The 17,358-nt window shown below is 47.3% G+C and overlaps 6 protein-coding genes across 6 annotated transcripts; 3 read left to right on the plus strand and 3 right to left on the minus strand.

The window, feature by feature from the left end:
* Positions 1-100: 100 nt before the first annotated feature.
* N7484_006435 (uncharacterized protein) lies at positions 101-2,817 on the minus strand (the record flags this gene model as incomplete). Its single annotated transcript, XM_057116853.1, has 4 exons — positions 101-460; positions 513-2,549; positions 2,606-2,728; positions 2,782-2,817. The coding sequence occupies 4 exons, from the start codon at positions 2,815-2,817 to the stop codon at positions 101-103; spliced, it is 2,556 nt and encodes an 851-aa protein (XP_056972736.1).
* Positions 2,818-3,240: 423 nt separating this feature from the next.
* On the plus strand, positions 3,241-5,364 carry N7484_006436 (uncharacterized protein; the record flags this gene model as incomplete). Its single annotated transcript, XM_057116854.1, has 9 exons — positions 3,241-3,433; positions 3,502-3,541; positions 3,607-4,086; positions 4,138-4,262; positions 4,312-4,506; positions 4,553-4,791; positions 4,839-4,895; positions 4,955-5,038; positions 5,095-5,364. The coding sequence occupies 9 exons, from the start codon at positions 3,241-3,243 to the stop codon at positions 5,362-5,364; spliced, it is 1,683 nt and encodes a 560-aa protein (XP_056972737.1).
* A 560-nt stretch (positions 5,365-5,924) lies between these two features.
* Positions 5,925-7,396, plus strand: N7484_006437 (uncharacterized protein; the record flags this gene model as incomplete). Its single annotated transcript, XM_057116855.1, has 3 exons — positions 5,925-6,009; positions 6,062-6,653; positions 6,715-7,396. The coding sequence occupies 3 exons, from the start codon at positions 5,925-5,927 to the stop codon at positions 7,394-7,396; spliced, it is 1,359 nt and encodes a 452-aa protein (XP_056972738.1).
* A 1,244-nt stretch (positions 7,397-8,640) lies between these two features.
* N7484_006438 (trichothecene efflux pump) lies at positions 8,641-10,503 on the plus strand (the record flags this gene model as incomplete). Its single annotated transcript, XM_057116856.1, has 3 exons — positions 8,641-8,706; positions 8,778-10,269; positions 10,346-10,503. 3 exons carry the CDS (start codon positions 8,641-8,643, stop codon positions 10,501-10,503), a joined length of 1,716 nt encoding a protein of 571 aa, XP_056972739.1.
* Positions 10,504-13,204: 2,701 nt separating this feature from the next.
* Positions 13,205-13,870, minus strand: N7484_006439 (Hemopexin-like domain-containing protein; the record flags this gene model as incomplete). The annotated part of the gene is made up of 1 exon (XM_057116857.1): positions 13,205-13,870. One exon carries the CDS (start codon positions 13,868-13,870, stop codon positions 13,205-13,207), a length of 666 nt encoding a protein of 221 aa, XP_056972740.1.
* A 1,118-nt stretch (positions 13,871-14,988) lies between these two features.
* Positions 14,989-16,682, minus strand: N7484_006440 (putative MFS transporter; the record flags this gene model as incomplete). The annotated part of the gene is made up of 3 exons (XM_057116858.1): positions 14,989-15,912; positions 15,963-16,196; positions 16,263-16,682. The coding sequence occupies 3 exons, from the start codon at positions 16,680-16,682 to the stop codon at positions 14,989-14,991; spliced, it is 1,578 nt and encodes a 525-aa protein (XP_056972741.1).
* Positions 16,683-17,358: the final 676 nt, after the last annotated feature.

Here is a 17,358-nt window from a genome sequence, read left to right on the forward strand (position 1 = left end):
AAATGTATGTCTATAGCATGTATAACTATTGGGACAATGAGCTACTTGTCGTGGTGATATTTCAGAGTCGAAAATGCTCTGGAATATAGGAGCAGCTATCTCATATCTCACCGGGTCGGTAGCTTCTCCAAGTCGTAAACCCGACCTGCTCATACCATCCATCTAGAGCTACCCAGTCCACGAATACCCCTTCAATCCCTCGTTGCTTCATATTCTCAACGGCATGGCAGATGAGCGCGAGACCAATGCCGGATGCTCGGTGATCGGCGTCAACACCGACACAGCCGATCAGGCCAGTATTTGGACCACATATTTGCGGGAATGCCCAGCTTTCATTCACCTCAGAACACGGGGGCAGCATCAGTGTCCACCCAACTTGCCGGTTCTGGGAATCGAAGGCAGTCATCACACAAGATGGAAATTTGCTTGGATGTAACATTACATACGCTTCAACCCACCCCTAGAGAGACAGTTAGATCATACTCTTTGAGTCAAAGATTATACAAACGTACAGCTTTGTCAGAGAAGTTCTTCCTCTGACCAACCAGACATGCTTCGTAGTCCTCGGGCTGTAGAGGCGCGAAGCGGAAGCCTCGATCTTGTGCCCGTTTGATATATTTCTCGGGGGACTGGAAATTGCGAATGTCCTGATACAGATCCACTGATCGCTTCTCGGGTGAACTGAGCCGGAAGCCACGATGGATGAAGAAATTTTGCACCGAGTCAGGAAATTCACGAGGAATCCCGGGCCAAAAGCGAGGGAACGAGCTGCCGAGCTGTAGACTTTGGATTCCAAAGTTCTTTCTGAAGAATGACCGAGTCTCCAACAGAAGAGACGTGCCGATTCCTTGACCTTGGTATTTTAAAGCTACCCCTAGGACTGCTATGTGCACAGTCGCTGGTGGACCGAAGGCGTTGAGATAGGCAAGGCAGAATCCCGCCAATTTTGAGCCGAGCCGGACAACAAAGTGGTGCGGATTCCCCCGAAGAATCAATGTCTTTAAGCTATCTGACGGTAAATTGTAGGCTGGAAAGATCTCACTCCACGCAGATACCACGTCATCCAAATCATTCTCGGTGTCGAAGATTGTCACAGGCGTATTACTCTTTAAAGGACCATGTTGGATGGGAAGAGATCCTTTTGGTACCACCTGGCCAAAGATAATGCCTGCCGCGACAGTGAAAGCCTCAATCGTTGGCTCGTAAGTTGTGATGTATGTCTGGAGTTCAGGGACCTCCAAGAAGTCATACGGACTGCAAGCTGCAATTGAAACGAGCGATCGAACATGTCGTGGAAGTTCACGACCAAGTGCTTCTTGGTATGGTGCTTCTCTTCCATTTATGGAGACAAAAATGACAGCCTCAGCTGCCTTGACGACATCCCATTCTTCATTGGAGAGTCCTGTATCCTTGTAATTGATTTCTATGACAGAATGATGGTGAGATCGAAGCGCGTTCAGGTATGGGGAAACTTTATATGACCCTTGCCGACCCATTCCCTCACCATCCACAGCGCCTCCGACAGGGATTTTACTTCCAGGGAAAAGAAGCACGATATTCCCAGTTCTCGGGAGAGGCAGAGTCTTACTAGTGTCACGAACAAGAGTGACCGATCTCTCATAGGTTTCCTTGGAAAATGGGGCATTCCTGTTATTAAGTGCATCAAGCTCTGTAAGATGACCTTGACGCAAAGCTGTGTCCCAGTTCAAGAATTTGTCTTTTACATAGGCAACATGACGGCATGCCTCTTCCAAGCGAGATGTCTCGATCGTTCCAGACTGGACTGCTTCACATACTTTCTTAATGGAGGCAACTTGCACTTCGAAAGTGTGGCACAGCATGATACTATCGCTTCCAGCTTTGATCGCAAGAACAGAGCCTTGTTCAGTACCGACAGTAGCTCGGATTCCATCCATTTCAAGACAGTCAGTAATAATCATTCCATCGTAGGCCATGTCCTTGCGCAAGATTGCGAGCGCACTAGGTGACAACGTTGCCGGAAGCTTGTCGTCGATTTTTGGTAGAGAGATGTGGGCAGTCATCACCGTCTCAATACCCTCTGCGACTGCTCTGCGAAATGGAATCAACTCGCATCGATCTAGGGCGTCACGATCCTTTGGGATGACCGGTAACGCATAGTGTGAATCGGTAGCTGTATCGCCATGACCGGGGAAATGCTTCACACTAGGAACAACATTCTGCTCCCGAAGACCCCGCGCCGCGGCACAAGCGAACTTGCCGACAAATTCCGGATGATCACCCGGGCTGCGGACACCGATCACTGGATTCAAGGGCTCTGAGTTGATGTCGCAAACTGGAGCGTAGTTCATGTTGATACCGAAGAACCCTAGGGTCTCGCCTGTGGCCTTGCCTGCCTGGTAAGCCGTCTCTGGATCGCCAGTGGCACCAAGAGCCATCGGACCTGGAATTTGAGTAGCGATTGGAGGACAAATTCTGGTGACCAGACCATTTTCTTGGTCAACACCAATGAGCAAAGGTCGCGCGTGTCCGGCCAGTTTGGCTTCATTTTGCAAGGCCAAGGTCAAAGCCTTACGAGAGATGCGTCAGTACATAGGACATGATGACACATTTGGGAGGCATTCACCTGCAGCTGGGTGGCATCTTGGAAATTTCTAGAGAAGATAATGACGCCTCCGACGTGGTAGTCATGAATGAGTGTTTTGATCTCCGGGCTAGGGGTGTGGCCGTGAAAGCCGACCGCAAATAACTAGAGTTTTCAGTCACTTGCATAATACGGTGGGTCAGTTGAACTTCTCATACCTGGCCAACCTGCTTCTGGACGTCTGTTGAGCCCATAATGTCGAGACCCGAGGTGATGATGAGTAGTCAACGGTCGCGCGGGGATGGAATCGAGAAGTGGAAACTGCCCGATTTACCGGCTCCACTATGGCGGCAATTAGCGCTCAGGGCCTCAATGGAGATTACTTGATGATAATTGCTTACTCTCTTACTTGCTGTTCAAACGATGAGGACTATGTGGTGATTGCGACGTAACGTTGGAGGTGCAAAGATCTCCAGCAACTATTCACCTGCATAGATATGGTAGAGACGATGCAACATCTACGGTCACATTGAGATAAGCTAAGATAAGTGGGGAAAGTGCCATTGTAGCAAGGGTATCCTATCTCATGAAGAATGCGGGGTAGATCAACAACTGCAGTGCCCGAAACTCTCTTCCTCCTTTCATTCCGAGGTTTCTGCCAGGGTGAGTACGGAACCATGGCGAGCTCAACCGATCATGAAGCAGCTGGAGGGCAAGTATCCAAAGATGCCACTGTCGATGAAGTGGTAGTCACGCAGCCTAGTGATACGCAGCAGGAATATGAGCGATTATTTGGCGTCGATGAAGATGCCTATGACCAACCTACCACCACTCGGAAAGAGCTCTGGTCTTATTATCTCTACTATAACGGTATGCTTCCATCACGGACATCAGTACAGGGTAAAAGGCCTGAAGCTGACTGTTTTCCCACAAATCAGGTGACAATGGCGTCGGTCCAGGCTCCTACAGCCAAGCCCTGTATGCTACTCCTGCATGAACATGCACAACCTTGGAAACACTGCACACTGAGGCTGACTTGCCAGATTTCAATGGGCCTTGACGAATGCCGGATACATACCCGACACCAACCCGCCTCAGCCTTGCACCGATTCATCCGCCTGCGTGGTGCCGTGGGCAGGTGGTACGCGATCTACATCCTCGGTGATCTTGATTGCCAACGGGCTCTGTTTTGCTTTCATGACAGTCATATTTGTTTGGTTAGGAAGTGCTGCAGATTACGGCTCTTTCGGACGATGGCTTCTTCTGGCTCTGACGGTCGTCGCCTGGGCATTACAATACGGCATGCTTGCAATCCGACAGCCTAGCCAATGGCCTGCTGCCATGGGCATGTACGTTGTGGCATATATCGCCTATGGCGCGACCCTGGTGTTTTATGCTGCTGTCTTTCCTCGACTTGCACGGTACATGCCACATGTCCGAAAGGCTCGAGATGAGCTTGGAGAAGGCAAGATCAACCAGCAGGAATACGATGCGATTGAGTCTTTGGAAAGAAATCATATAAGGTAACAGTCATCCCAATATCTTTTTTCATGCTTTTGACAAATAGTATACAGCAATATCTCGACTGCGCATAGCAATATTGGATACTTCCTCACATTGGTACTGAACTTGAGCGTTCTACTCCCGATGCAGAATAATCAGTACTCGAATAATCTGGCACTGTGTCTCACTAATTCATGTAAGGTGACTTTCTTTGAAGGCAATGTACAGTCTGACCGGTTGAACAGATTGGGTCGTGCTCGGGATATGGTGGTTTCTATTTCAGCAAAAGCGACCCGGTCCTAGAGTCCCCAAGGGCTCAAATTATGCCACCATTGGGTTCAAACAGATTTGGCTTGCGATGAGAGAGATCCGAGCTCTTCCTCAGACCTTTCTGTACTTTGTGGCATATTTCTTGCTAGCAGATGGGCTTAACACGACTGGTATGTTGCCTGCTGTGGTTGAAAAGCTTTCGCTCATCTGTTTTAGGAACTCTCGTCTCAATTATCCAAAACGACTACGTCTCATTTTCCTTCTTGCAAATCACCTACCTCGGTATTACGCAAGCTGTCTGTTCTATCACTTCAACATTTGGGTTTTGGTACATCCAGCGATACTTCAAGCTGAAGACTAAGACCATGTTCATGATCACCAATTTCTTCAGTGTTTTCATTCCATTTTGGGGGATGCTGGGGCTATGGACCAGCCGAATTGGCTATCACCATAGGGTATGTTAGCTCAGTCAAGTAAACGAATCAATACTGACGGGTCTCAGTGGGAATTTTACTTCTATAATGTGATCTTTGGGTTGTTCCAAGCGCCGTATTATGCTGTGCGTTCCTCCATGCCTCCTCCCCACCCGGGAAATTAGCTAATCACCGGCTTACACAGTACGCCCAAACAATGATCAGCGAGCTCATGCCTCGCGGCTATGATAACATGTTTTTTGCACTGTTCGGAATCACCAATCGAGCAGTAAGTGGCGAACCTCCAATAACCTCACTCCTCTGCTAACTTCAAGTCAATCAAAGTCTTCCATTATTGGTCCGAATGTCATTCAGGCCATCATCAACGATACCCGGAACAATTGGATGGGCTTCCCCTTCCTTTTTGCTATTTGTACAGGTGCCATGATTGCAATTGGATTCGTGGACATTGAGAAGGGTCGTGAAGACTGCCGAAAGTTTACCGAGCAGCGAAAGGTAGATCGCGTTGTTGCGGAAACTGGATTGAGCCCAGATGACCTCGCGAAGGGGAAGGGAGTAGTGAGTGGAGATAATAAAGCCACAGAGGCTCAATAGTATAGGTTGGTTATTTTCGGCCTATATTCGATTAGAGTATATGGATGCATTAGGTTAGAAGACATTATATGATCTCAGAAAACAAATTGGTCCAAGCCTAGAATTCGTACAGCAATGCCAACTTCACGTAGGATAGAAACAGAGCAAGTGCGGACGATTAGAGTACTGAGCATTGCTATCATCAATGCAGTTTTAAATATTCGTTTCTTTTCCTTTTTCCTTTTTTCTTTTTGGGATAAAGGGGGCTTATAGCGGCGGCAAGCTTATGTGCCTCAAAATAGCTTAGAGTGGACAAGTCGTGGACCCAAGGTAGATTCTCTAATTTTCACGTCTGTGTGCCCCAAAGCTTCATTTCACAAGCTAGTTGACCGACACGGTTATTCAAGGATAACAAGGGTTCGAGACGGGATCAGATATCTATCTACACATTTCGCGCCCTTCGGATGAGTCAATAACGAGCCGGGACCCACTTGGGTGACTGGCCCATTCTTATAGATGATGTTTCCCTGTCAATTGTTTTCATTTATAACACTGCCAGTTTAAAAAATTCGCGACATAAAATGTCAATCTCACAATCGCAGGCCTTAGGGCATTCGATGCTCGACCAATTCCTTCTGGATGAAAATTGGAAAAACTTCAACCATGGTTAGATTCCATATCTTACTCTTCTACCTCACCATCACTAATGTCTAGCTAGGGGCGTATGGTACATTTCCTGCTGAGGTTCGAGATGAGCACCGCAAGCTCCAAGATAAACTCGAAGGAGGTCCGGACAGATTCATTCGCTACCTACATCCCGAACTGCTGGACGCTTCCCGAAAGGCAATGGCCACTTACTTAAATGTTCCAACCAACGAGATTGTCTACGTGAAAAGTGCAACTGTTGCTATCAACACTGTGCTTCGAAATCTTTCTTTTGGTCCACAAGATATGGTCATCTACTTTTCCACTATCTTCGCTGCATGTGAAACAACGATCCAGTCTGTCATGGAGACTACCCAACTGAAAGCTCGGAAGATAAACTGTGTGCTTCCGATGACCCACGGAGATATTGTCGCCAAGTTTGAGGAGACAGTGCAGCAAGCCAAGGAAGATGGGTTCAACGTCCGAATCGCTATTTTTGACACCGTTTCCAGTATGCCTGGTGTCAGACTTCCTTTCGAAAGATTAACGGAAGTTTGTCGCGAGCATCAGATTCTCAGCTGCATTGATGGTGCACATGGAGTTGGTCAAATTCCTATCGATTTAGGCAAAATCAGACCTGATTTTTTCGTGAGCATCACCCATAAGTAAGAACACGAACCCACAAGTCTGCCGATGAGATATGAAGAGTCTAATTCCTCGATTTAGGTGGCTGTACAACCCCAGAGGGTGTTCTGTCTTCCATGTCCCTCGCCGCAATCAAAACCTGATCCGTACGACAATTCCAACCTCTCACATTGTCATCCCAAAAGCGCAGGAGCATGACTATCCAGCTTATCCTGATTCAAAATCATCGTTTGAAATGATGTTTCAAAACACAGCAATCACCGACGACACTTCCTATTTGACTGTCCCAACCGCCCTGGGATTCCGAGCGCGCATACCTGGGGGCGAGGATGCTATCTTTAAATACATTCGAGAGATAGCATTTGAAGGTGGTAACCTCGTCGCTCAAATCCTCGGAACGAATGTTTTAGGGGAACCTGGATCGGAGAGAGAGGGACCTTGTCGTATTCGAGACTGTGCTTTTGCCAATGTGCGTCTTCCGATCACTATCAATGATTCGGGAGCAGGGGAAGAAGCAAAGGAAACGGGACAATGGCCTGTTCTGACTACTCTACAAGCAAACAAATTTGCTGCTCGTCTGCATCAGAAACTTGTGATGGACTACTCTGCTTCTACTTCTCCCTTTGTTTATGGTTCATGGTTGTGGGTTCGACTTAGTGGACAGATCTATCTGGAGTTGGAAGACTTCAAGTGGCTTGGGCAGGTCTTAAAAGAGATTTGTGCAAGTCCTGGAACTATTTTGGGAGACAATGTTGCGGAATAGGGGCTGTAATAGGGTATTTCATTTAATTAGTCACTTAGTATGACTATATTGCATTTTATCTTCTAGAGATACTTCGTCAACTGGTCCCACTGGGCGTAGATTTTATCAGCTCGTGGTCGGCCTAATTGTCAACGGGGATGCTATTGGTGCCCACAGATGGCCACGGGTTCGGGCCAGAGCTTTTACCCTCGGAATGTGGGGAATCATTGTCCTCGTATACAGTCAACTCTATATCTTGTGAGTACCATGGTAATAGCTGAAAGGAGAGCAGCGGAAATTCCGAGCTGGTAGTTTCGGGTTATATGGATAGATAATGAGTCATGTCTACCATGTACAATAGGTGTATTTGCAAAATTCTTGATTCGCTTGTACTTGGTTTGCCTCTCGTAGCCGTCGATGTTTTCCCGTCAGATTCCTTCCAGCTTAGGCGCAGGGTCCACAGGGCCCTGATCATCTCCCGGACTACCCCACCCTGAGCATCCCCACCATCAAGACTACCGACCCCGCAAATGCCGATAGAAACGCCCGCTGTATATTTAATCCAGGGGCTTATCATGTCTCGATATTAACGTCTCAATCTTATCGCTTCGAAGTGTCTTGCGCCTCGAGGCTTCAGTCCTGAACTTACGGACAGAATGTACGCGGAAAGACCAATGTCCTCTAATGCAGCTAGAGAGTGCAAAAAGTCAATGTACGTTATGATTTTTTGATATCGGATTTCCCGACATTTGCTTCCTCCGTGTAGAAGATGTTCGGGAGAGGTACCAGTCTTGTAAGTTTAGGGCTTAGAGACCCGGCTCCGAAGCATATTAAGAAACAGTAGCGATGACATGTAGAAGACGACCTCTCCAGAACCTTTGAGATGATGACGCTCTAGATACCCTTATCATTTGAAAGCTACTTAAGAAACCCCCAAATGAGCTCGGTTATATTGTGGCTGGATGCCGAGAGTTGATCGAGCTGGTCGAGGCCTCTCGGAATTCCCTGATTCATTTCGGATAGATTTTAGGCACTTTCAAAGACTGTACTGCACCTATGACTGGGTGGAAGAAATGGTGGCAAGGGCTAAGAGGAGCTACGGGCGAGTATCGTACACGAGAGTGAACATGCCGAGTGTACCCCGCGTAATCCCAAACTTAGATTTTGTGGGGTTCCGATGTACAAAAGAGTATAGAAACAACCTTGGATCCACATGGTCTCTGCAGGAACGCAGATCTTCGCCTTTTTCATGACCTATTCACAAGATGGCACCCGTTCGATCTTCTACCTTCCGCGAGGAAGTCCATATTGGCCTCAAGACAATCTTAGTTGTTACTGTACAGATGCCATGCCTTGTTCTTGGACATTTTAAAGTCCAAATCATATTCTAACCAGTCTTCAGGCTATCAACTTCATCTACCTGGCACAGCTATTCGCTGTTGTTGGCGCCGGCTTTCTAGCTCAGCCGATTACTACGCTATTCAATGAAAGCAGTTTGAGCGTCTGGCCAAGCTCAATTCTTACTATATTCACTGCTGTTTTGACTCCACCAATAAGCCAGGCTGCTGATTACTGGGGTCGAAAATGGTTTTTGGTTGTCCTGATGGTCTGTGGGTTCGCCGGCTCTCTTATTATCGGACGGGCAACGTCAATGGCCATGGTAATTGGCGGCTTCTGCCTCTTATGTATGTCTTTTGGCAGCCAATCTCTGCTCTTCGCCGTTGTTTCAGAGGTTTTACCACGAAAACACCGACCGACGGCGCAGGCCACAATAAATTTGACTGCGGGACTGGGAGCCGTGGCTGGCCTGCTGTTGGGTGGCTCACTGCTTCGCTATAACAACCTTGACAACTACCGAGTTTACTGGTATGTCGTCGCCGGGCTTTTTATGGCATCTTCAATACTCTGTTTTTGCTTTTATAACCCTCCCCCTCGAGAGGCTCAAGTTGCGTTGAATACTCGTGAGAAACTGCGACGACTTGACTGGATTGGTATTGGCACGTTCTCGCCCGGATTGACCCTATTTTGTGTTGGTCTTGCGTGGTCTCAGAATCCCTATACGTGGTCTGATGCTCACATCCTTGCGCCTTTCATCATTGGCGTGGTGCTCCTTATCGTCTTTATTCTCTACGAGTGGCGCTGGAAGAGCGACGGGATGCTCCATCACGGTCTCTTTAAAAGCCGGAACTTCCCAATCTCTCTCGCCATTGCATTTGCAGAGGGTCTTTCTTTCTTTACTTGCAACAATTACTACCCGTTCGAAACTGGCTTACTCACCGGGGGCTCACTTTGGACCGTTGCTCTCCATTTCGCCATCGCTTTCTTTTCGTCTGTCGCTTTCGCCCCACTTGCAGGATCATGGTCGTCCGCTAGAAAAGTCGTCCGAAGCCCCCTTTTTGTCGGCGTCTCATCTCTGGTCATCTTCAATGTCCTCATGGCAACGATAACACCGAGCACTCCTCTCACCGTCCTTTGGGGATACCCCGTATTCGCCGGTCTCGGGGTTGGAATGATCTTACCCATTGTCATGGTAGCCGCTCAACTGGATACACCACCTGAGTTGATATCGATCACATCCGGCTTGATGACTTCCATCAGATCCGTCGGGGCCGCAATTGGACTGGCAATCAACAATGCCATCATTCATAACTCCCTATCAAAAAATCTGGTTCCGAACATTGCTGAAGCCATCCTGCCGCTGGGATTTCCACAGGCTGAGCTACCTGCACTTATCGGCGCCCTGTCATCAGGGAGCGCCAATGCGTTGGAGTCCGTTCCGGGCGTTACGCCAGCTATAGGGATGGCGGCGCTCGCCGCATTCAAAGATGCATATAGCATTGCGTTTCGCGATGCCTGGATCACAGCTGCCTGTTTCGTTTTTGTGGCAGCTATAGGTACGTGATCGTGGCACTCAAGGCACTTGAGGACTCTGTTACTTCTTGCATTTGCTAATCATGGGGATCTTCATAGCTACCTTGTTCCTGGTTAATCCTTCTAAGGAGTTCAATGCCCATATTGATGCGCCCGCCGAAGAGAAAGTACTTCAAACTCAAGCAGAGATTGAAGCTGGGCCAGATCAGGATAAGGAGACTTCGCAGCATGCACACCACGAGAACATTGATCAATAGATGCTGAAATTATCAGAGCGTGTTTAGCAGAATGTAGAGATTACTCTTCAATCTCTGGGTTGGGTCATTTATTTCGCCGATGAATTTTCAGAAATACCTACATAATGATTAATGGAGGTATGCTTCCTTCGTTTGGCAATGTGTGGGTATCCTGTAATTAGCTCCAGACGTATGTTAGTTTCTGTATAACTTTTAGGCGACGGTAGTTCAACGTAGCTGCTAAGCTTTATCACCGTGCTGACCACGAAGGGTTCTATCTACGGTTCTTCCGGCTCAGCTTCACCAGTGGTGGGGTATCCGGCCTGTCGGTGGTAAATGAGATAATCGATTGGAAAAAGGCTTGTCTCTAAATAAAGTAGTCCCCGTCGAGAATCCGAGAGTTATACTACATCTTTCGTTAAGCACACCGATTTAGGTTTAGTGCATTCCAAGCTTCGCGGACTAAAGCCGAAGAGGATCTCTTCGGCTTAGTTTGTTACCTAGCATAGACCACTTAAGCCTCGCTCAATTTGTTTGGAAAAGCTTAAAATAGTAAAGTCAGGCTGTTGTAGATATTTTATGAAAGAATTGTTTTAGAATCATATATACGTCCACAATTGTCGATCATTACTTAGTCTTAAGTCATGCAAAAGGAATCTGCGCAGGGCCCTGGACCCCTGAACCCCTGAACCCCTAGTGACTAGATCCTAATTAAAAGTCTTTCTGTCGAGCAAAAGTGTCCCTTATGCACTAAAATAGCAGGTTCTTCCCGAATTTCCGCCGACACGTCCTATCGGCTAGCGGCACCTTCGCCTTATTTAGGGCAGCGCTAAACCGACCTCGGGAAGCTAAGCTCTTGACAACCTTGACACTGGCACTTATATTAGGACTATCGAAATCCCGTGCGGAGCCGATGAAGGAGCGTAAAGGATATGAGAGATTTTCCGGGACATTTTCAAGTGACTTGTCGCTTTCGAAGCTCATATATGCGATCGAAATTGAATTTCGGTCTCCACAAACCGGAGGGTTTTGAAGAACTTGGTGGTTTGATTTGGATATATTCCTAGCTCTCTCTTAAATAAAAAACTTCTCGGCTACTCGCAGTATCTGAGAGGCGAACATAGGCCGGGTAGTGGGGTGGAAAGAGTGGAGACATTGTAGGTCGGCTACAGTACCATTCACAATATATGGAGACTCAAATAGCACTCCGGGTCTAGCAGGAAATTAAGTTGACGCCTTAACTGATATTGTTAAGTACAAGAATGAAGTGAATTTCAACAAAATTTTTGTTGGAATTTTTTCGAAAAACAACGCTGCCACCGTTACGTTTAAGTAATTCTCAAACATTCTCTTTTCCACACGTTCCTACTGACTTTGGAGCATGCATCGTCCTCGTTCAACATATTTTTTCCTGGTGCTCTGCTGGGCTTTGAGCGTAATTGCATACACGCCATGCTCTTATGATGCTTGGGTGGACGGGTTCCAAAGTTGCATGCAGCCATGTTGTGGGGAGCAGTACTATGATGCAACTTTCAATACCACCAAGTGTGGGAACTATTCTACAGGGGCGTCTAGTACAAAGCGGTCTCATGTGAAGTGCTTGTGTGAAACCGCCTCATTCACGCTCCAATCCACGAACAAATCGGAGATTTGTAAGGCTAAAAACCTTTGCTACAACACGACTTACTACAACGCTACACTCTACGAGGACGTTACGCTAAGCTTCCTTTATATGTGTTCATGGGCACGAGGGGGTATGTGGTCCTTTATAACTTAGAATTTTTAGGAACTTCCGCTAGTATACAGGAATTTAGACACAGCAAAGTGCTCGGTAGCTACATCATTTTTCCCGGAGCAATGGATCATGTTCACTGGGTTGGTTATGATCGTTGGGTTTATGGTGTACTAAGACACAGGGTACGACTTCTCCAGGTGGCATAAACAGGAGGATATGCCGAGTCATATCACAGAACAGTTAGAGTTGGATTTGAGCCTCGGCAGTTGGCATGCAATGTTCATCAATAAACAATCAAGTTACAGAACCCCCTGATGGGCGGCTGAGATATCGGGCATTCATATATCCGTCTCGACATTACATGTCCCTCTTTATTTTCATCAAAATAATATTCTTTCCAATCTAATTTCCAACCAAAGTTATCACATAGACCTTATCGTGCATATCGTCGTTTACGCAAGGAAATCTCCGGGTGAGCGGCTCAGCTCCCAGGAACACTGGGTCTAGCCCGGCTAGCAGCGTAGCAGGTAAGAATGTAGAAGCAAGATGACAGACCGCAGGGACTGGCCCGGGATAGGTACTCGAGGCGTGCTCAAAGAGGGCTCAGGGCTGCTCAGGGAGCCGATCTCTACCCAGCCTTACCGTCAACAATATTACATATAAAGCCTTCCGGTCGTTCCAGATTTGGAAATTTCGTTCTCGACTTATCATATGGATGACCTACGACACCTAGAATGACTAATTTGATGTAGCTCCTTCAAATAGGCAATGATCATGCAAGATCATTGCATTATAATCAATTTCACGTTATAGTTCTTCACTTGTAACTAGCGTCTGAGATTGAGACTCATTTTCCGGAGCCCTTTGCTTCCCTTTTCTGGCACTTGACTGGAACGCATACATTCCGACCAGTCTCAGCAACAGATAAAAGGATCATCACTCCTCACTTTCAACCCCACAAAATAAGCCCCTTCACGTTACACGCGATCACAGATCTTTAAGACAAGTCCAATGCTTCTGGATAGGAGCAGGCCCAAACACAACCGTGTCACGGTTATCATCAGGTGTAACAGTAAGACGTAAATACTGCTCGCCACAGAAAAAGTATCCATCATTAGCGAATCCTGGAGTCGGAATCACAGCATTAATAGTAGTGAATTTTGCTTTCTCAAGGGCCGGCCAACGCTTGGCAAGAGGAGCAGGACCATCGTAAACCGTGTCTTCATCCTTGCCGGGAGTTAAGGTGATGCGGGCGAATTGCTCCTTGTGGAAGAAATACGCATGATTCGGTTCTCCCGGAGTAGGGAAAACAGCACTGACGGTAGTGAAGCCCGCCTTGACGAGCGACGGCCAATGCTTAGCGATTGGCGCAGGACCAAACCAAACGGATTCTTTGTCCATATCGATCCGGGCATATTGAGTTCCACTGAACACCCATATGTGACCCTTGTTGTTGGGGACTGGAAGAACTGCGTCGACCTTGGTGAAACCGACTTTGGCAAGAGGTTTCCAGCCGGTTGCGAGTGACTTTGGTCCCCAGATAACCTTGTCGTGGATTGTGGATGGAACGACTTTGATGCAAACCATACGATCTCCTTTGAAGACGTAGGCTTGGCCGTCATTGGACTCGAGGAATGCAGCGTCAATAGCCATTGTGGGTGAAGATTTTGGTTCGAAGTTGGACTTTTAGTTGAGGATTTTCAGATGATGAGAATGACTGAAAAGAAGCTGGATGGAGGTGTTTATATATGTCTAAATGAGATTCCTATTTTTAATATTCTCGTTGCTCTCTCATAACCTTGTAAGGTGCACAAAGGTTCGATCACGAATAAAGACCTGGGGAATGGTGATCACCCGACTGACTCTTGTAATATGAGAGCAGTCAAGCTACACAACAGGACGTTAGAGGCAAACACCTCCAAAGAGAAGCTTTACAATGATTGAGAACTCGTCGCAATTCACACTACAAAGCTTTCCTTGCGGGGATCCCCCTTGCTGTATGGCATCGTAATGGTTTCACCCGTTGGGGACTGTTTGATCTCCAGAACCAATTGCCTCGCTACCATGCAGGTAAAAGAAGTTGAAGTGCAAAGCTCAAGGCAATGTGCAGTGGATCGTTCCAATCGGTTTTCCTGGAGCTCCGCAAGTAAGCGACTAATAGATCGATACACTCTAGACACAGTTACACCCGCGGATGGGGTGACCACGCTAAATATAAGCTTAGCGGAATTTCCGGCGCAGAATTGAATTATCGAATCACAAGTCCTCCTTTCAAATATGAAATGCTAGGATGTGCATGTAAATGTCAGGCGCTGATGGGTCGCTACTTGATATACCATAATTATCATTCTTACGTGCTTTGAAGTCACAGCAGGGTCTAACTGACCTTGACAGAACTCCAAGTTTAGCTTTCTATGAATCTATAAATAGAGGAATGCTGGCTTTAACCCGGATCTGATGCAGAAATTGGCTTGATCTCCTTGATACTAAGGTATTAAGACCACCAGGTGACCAAATGAACATACCGGTCAAAGCGCACGTTGGAAATCTCCCCCAAAAGTCAGATCATTGACTCTAGCACTATCTACTGATGACTTTTTGTGGCAGAGTAAAATTTAATCAATATTCAAGAAAATAGATAGCTTCTCTCCTCTTCGCCTAACCTTCTATCGCTGTACATTGCAGAAAAATTGGCTGAAGAAAACATTATTGCTCAGTGATGTATCTAAATTTTGCCAGAAGAATTAAAAATATGCAAATGGGCCCCATACTTAGACCTCGGCTCTCTTCTCACTATCTGGTTGAGAGGGCTGCTCCCCAGTAATGCCCGCCTTCCGCTGATTCTTAGCATCAACCTGCTGTCTCCACTTGTCCCCGAAAATAGTAGTGGCCCAGACACACAGACCCGCGACAACAAGAAACAAAGCACTAATGGTACTGAACCATCCAACGCCGATAGCCTCAACGGCTGGAAGTACCACACCAGAGCCAATCGCAGCAAAGACATATCGGAACATATAATTACCGGCAACGACCTCAGCACTTCGACCCGAAGACTGCATCACATCCAGACAGAAGGTATTCAAACTGGGAAAGCAAAAGAGCTGCGCAACACCCTGAATAAACATCGCAAGTACCGGCACCGGAATCCCGCCAACGGCCTTCTCAACAGTCCAGCCATAAACAAGAATGCAACCCGGGATGACGATGCCGAGGAACACGAGACAGGATTTCAATCTGTCTTCAGGGACACGAACACCCCCACGCTTGCGGATCCATTTCTTCACTGTGTGATCCGCCCATCGTCCCCCCATGAACGTACCCACTAAATACCCGCATCCAGGCGCGATATAGAAAAGGCCCGACTCAATTGGACTTGTCAGATGGAAGCGGGGGTTGAGGACATAGCGGATAGGTGTCAGAAGGGAATACTGGTTCCAAACTAGAGCGCCAGCGGCTAGGCCTGCGAAAAAAAGATTCGGGTAAGAGAAGAGAAGAATTCCAACGCGCGCGGGGTTGACACGGTGCCAAAGGAACTTGGCTTTTTGTTTGGTGCACTTCTGGGCTGGGTCTGCTTTGGCGAGGTGAAAGTATGTTTCTGGGAAGAAGAAGAATACCAGTAGCGTGCCGAGGCCGCCTAGTGCCGTTTGGAGCCAGAATACTACTCTCCAGGAGCAGAATGTGACAATGACACCCTTTAATGAGTTAGTTTGGTTTAGTTGGAAATGGTGGGGGATGAACGTACGCCGATAAAAGGTCCAAATGCTGGTCCGATGAGGGTACCTGATAGGAACCAGCCTAGTGCTGTAGCACGAGCACGAGGCTCGTAGATATCACCAATGGCAGAACTGCCTACGACCAAGAAAGACGTTCCTTGGAAGGCAGTGAGAACACGGAAGATAAAGTATGCTGGGAGATTTGGAGCTAGCGCAGTGCCAATGCTAAAGGCAAAGAAGAGAAAAGCGCTTGTAAGGAAGATCTGGAAGATCTGGTTAGCCCCTGGAAAAACAATATTTCTTGCATGAGGACTATATGGTGCACTGACCGGTCTCCGTCCCCACACTTGACTAAATGGACCCCAGAAAGGAGCCGCGATACCCATAAACGCCAGGTACAAGGCATTGCTGGCGTTGATAATACTTCCGGTGGTATTATAGGTCACTGCGACCTCCGGAACACCTGACAGAATTGATGTCGAGGAAATAGGAGCGAGAAATGAACAGAAAGATAATACAGCAACAATGATTATCTTGCGGGTATGCGAGAAGCGTAGATATTGGTCGGCGTCAACCTCGTGGAATTCTTCGTCGTCGTTGGTGACCGGCATATCATGATGGGATAGGTGACTTTGAACCAAATGAAGGTCATTTCCTGCTTCAGATCGGCGTGATTTGGTTCTTTGGGGTTGTATCTCTTCTACCGAGGGAACTTCCTCGATACTGGAAGTTGAGTGTGTCGGGGACATTCTGAATGTCAACCGCTTTTGGCGGGCTATACAGTGATCGGAGATAAATAAGAATAAGATATATCCAAGGCCAAGCCTTATGCTTTTGTGAATTGAGAAGAGAGGCTCTCGTAGATGGAATCAGTTCAACTTTCAACCGCGGGATCTTTCCGATGGCATACTGCGGGGGATATAGTTCCCGAAATCAGGAGAAGAATGCTTCAATTGCACAATTTAAGGACCAGAAAAGATAGCAAACCATTGATTGAATATAATTAAGAGCAGTGAGTCAGAAAGAAAAATCTGCTTGGATCTTCGGCGATGGTTATCTTTGGCCGAGGATCGGCGGGGTCACATTCAGTCAAAACGTCGGATTTGTAGTCCGTAAGGCAGTAAAATGTCCATGCTGCAGTACAAACGGCTTGAGTCTGGCTCTTCCAGGGTCCGATCCAGGGCATGGCAACCAATGGTTGAGACAGGATAGCGTGGGGACATGGTTAGTCTCTGCCACAGCCGAGTCAGTGCGGAAAAGAATCCGATATGTTCTAGGCAATGCGATAAAGCGATAACAACGGACTTTTGCTGTTTTTGAATATCAGAGGGCTCTGGCAAATGTCAGACATGTTTGAGATGTACACGGATCGGAGATTTTTTATCTGCCCCTCGATCTCTACGGTATTTTTCTCCACCTGGGCCC

The sequence above is a fragment of the Penicillium longicatenatum genome (genome assembly GCF_028827895.1).
Source record: "Penicillium longicatenatum strain IBT 33135 chromosome Unknown contig_3_segment0_segment0, whole genome shotgun sequence".
NCBI classification, from domain to species: Eukaryota; Fungi; Ascomycota; class Eurotiomycetes; order Eurotiales; family Aspergillaceae; genus Penicillium; species Penicillium longicatenatum.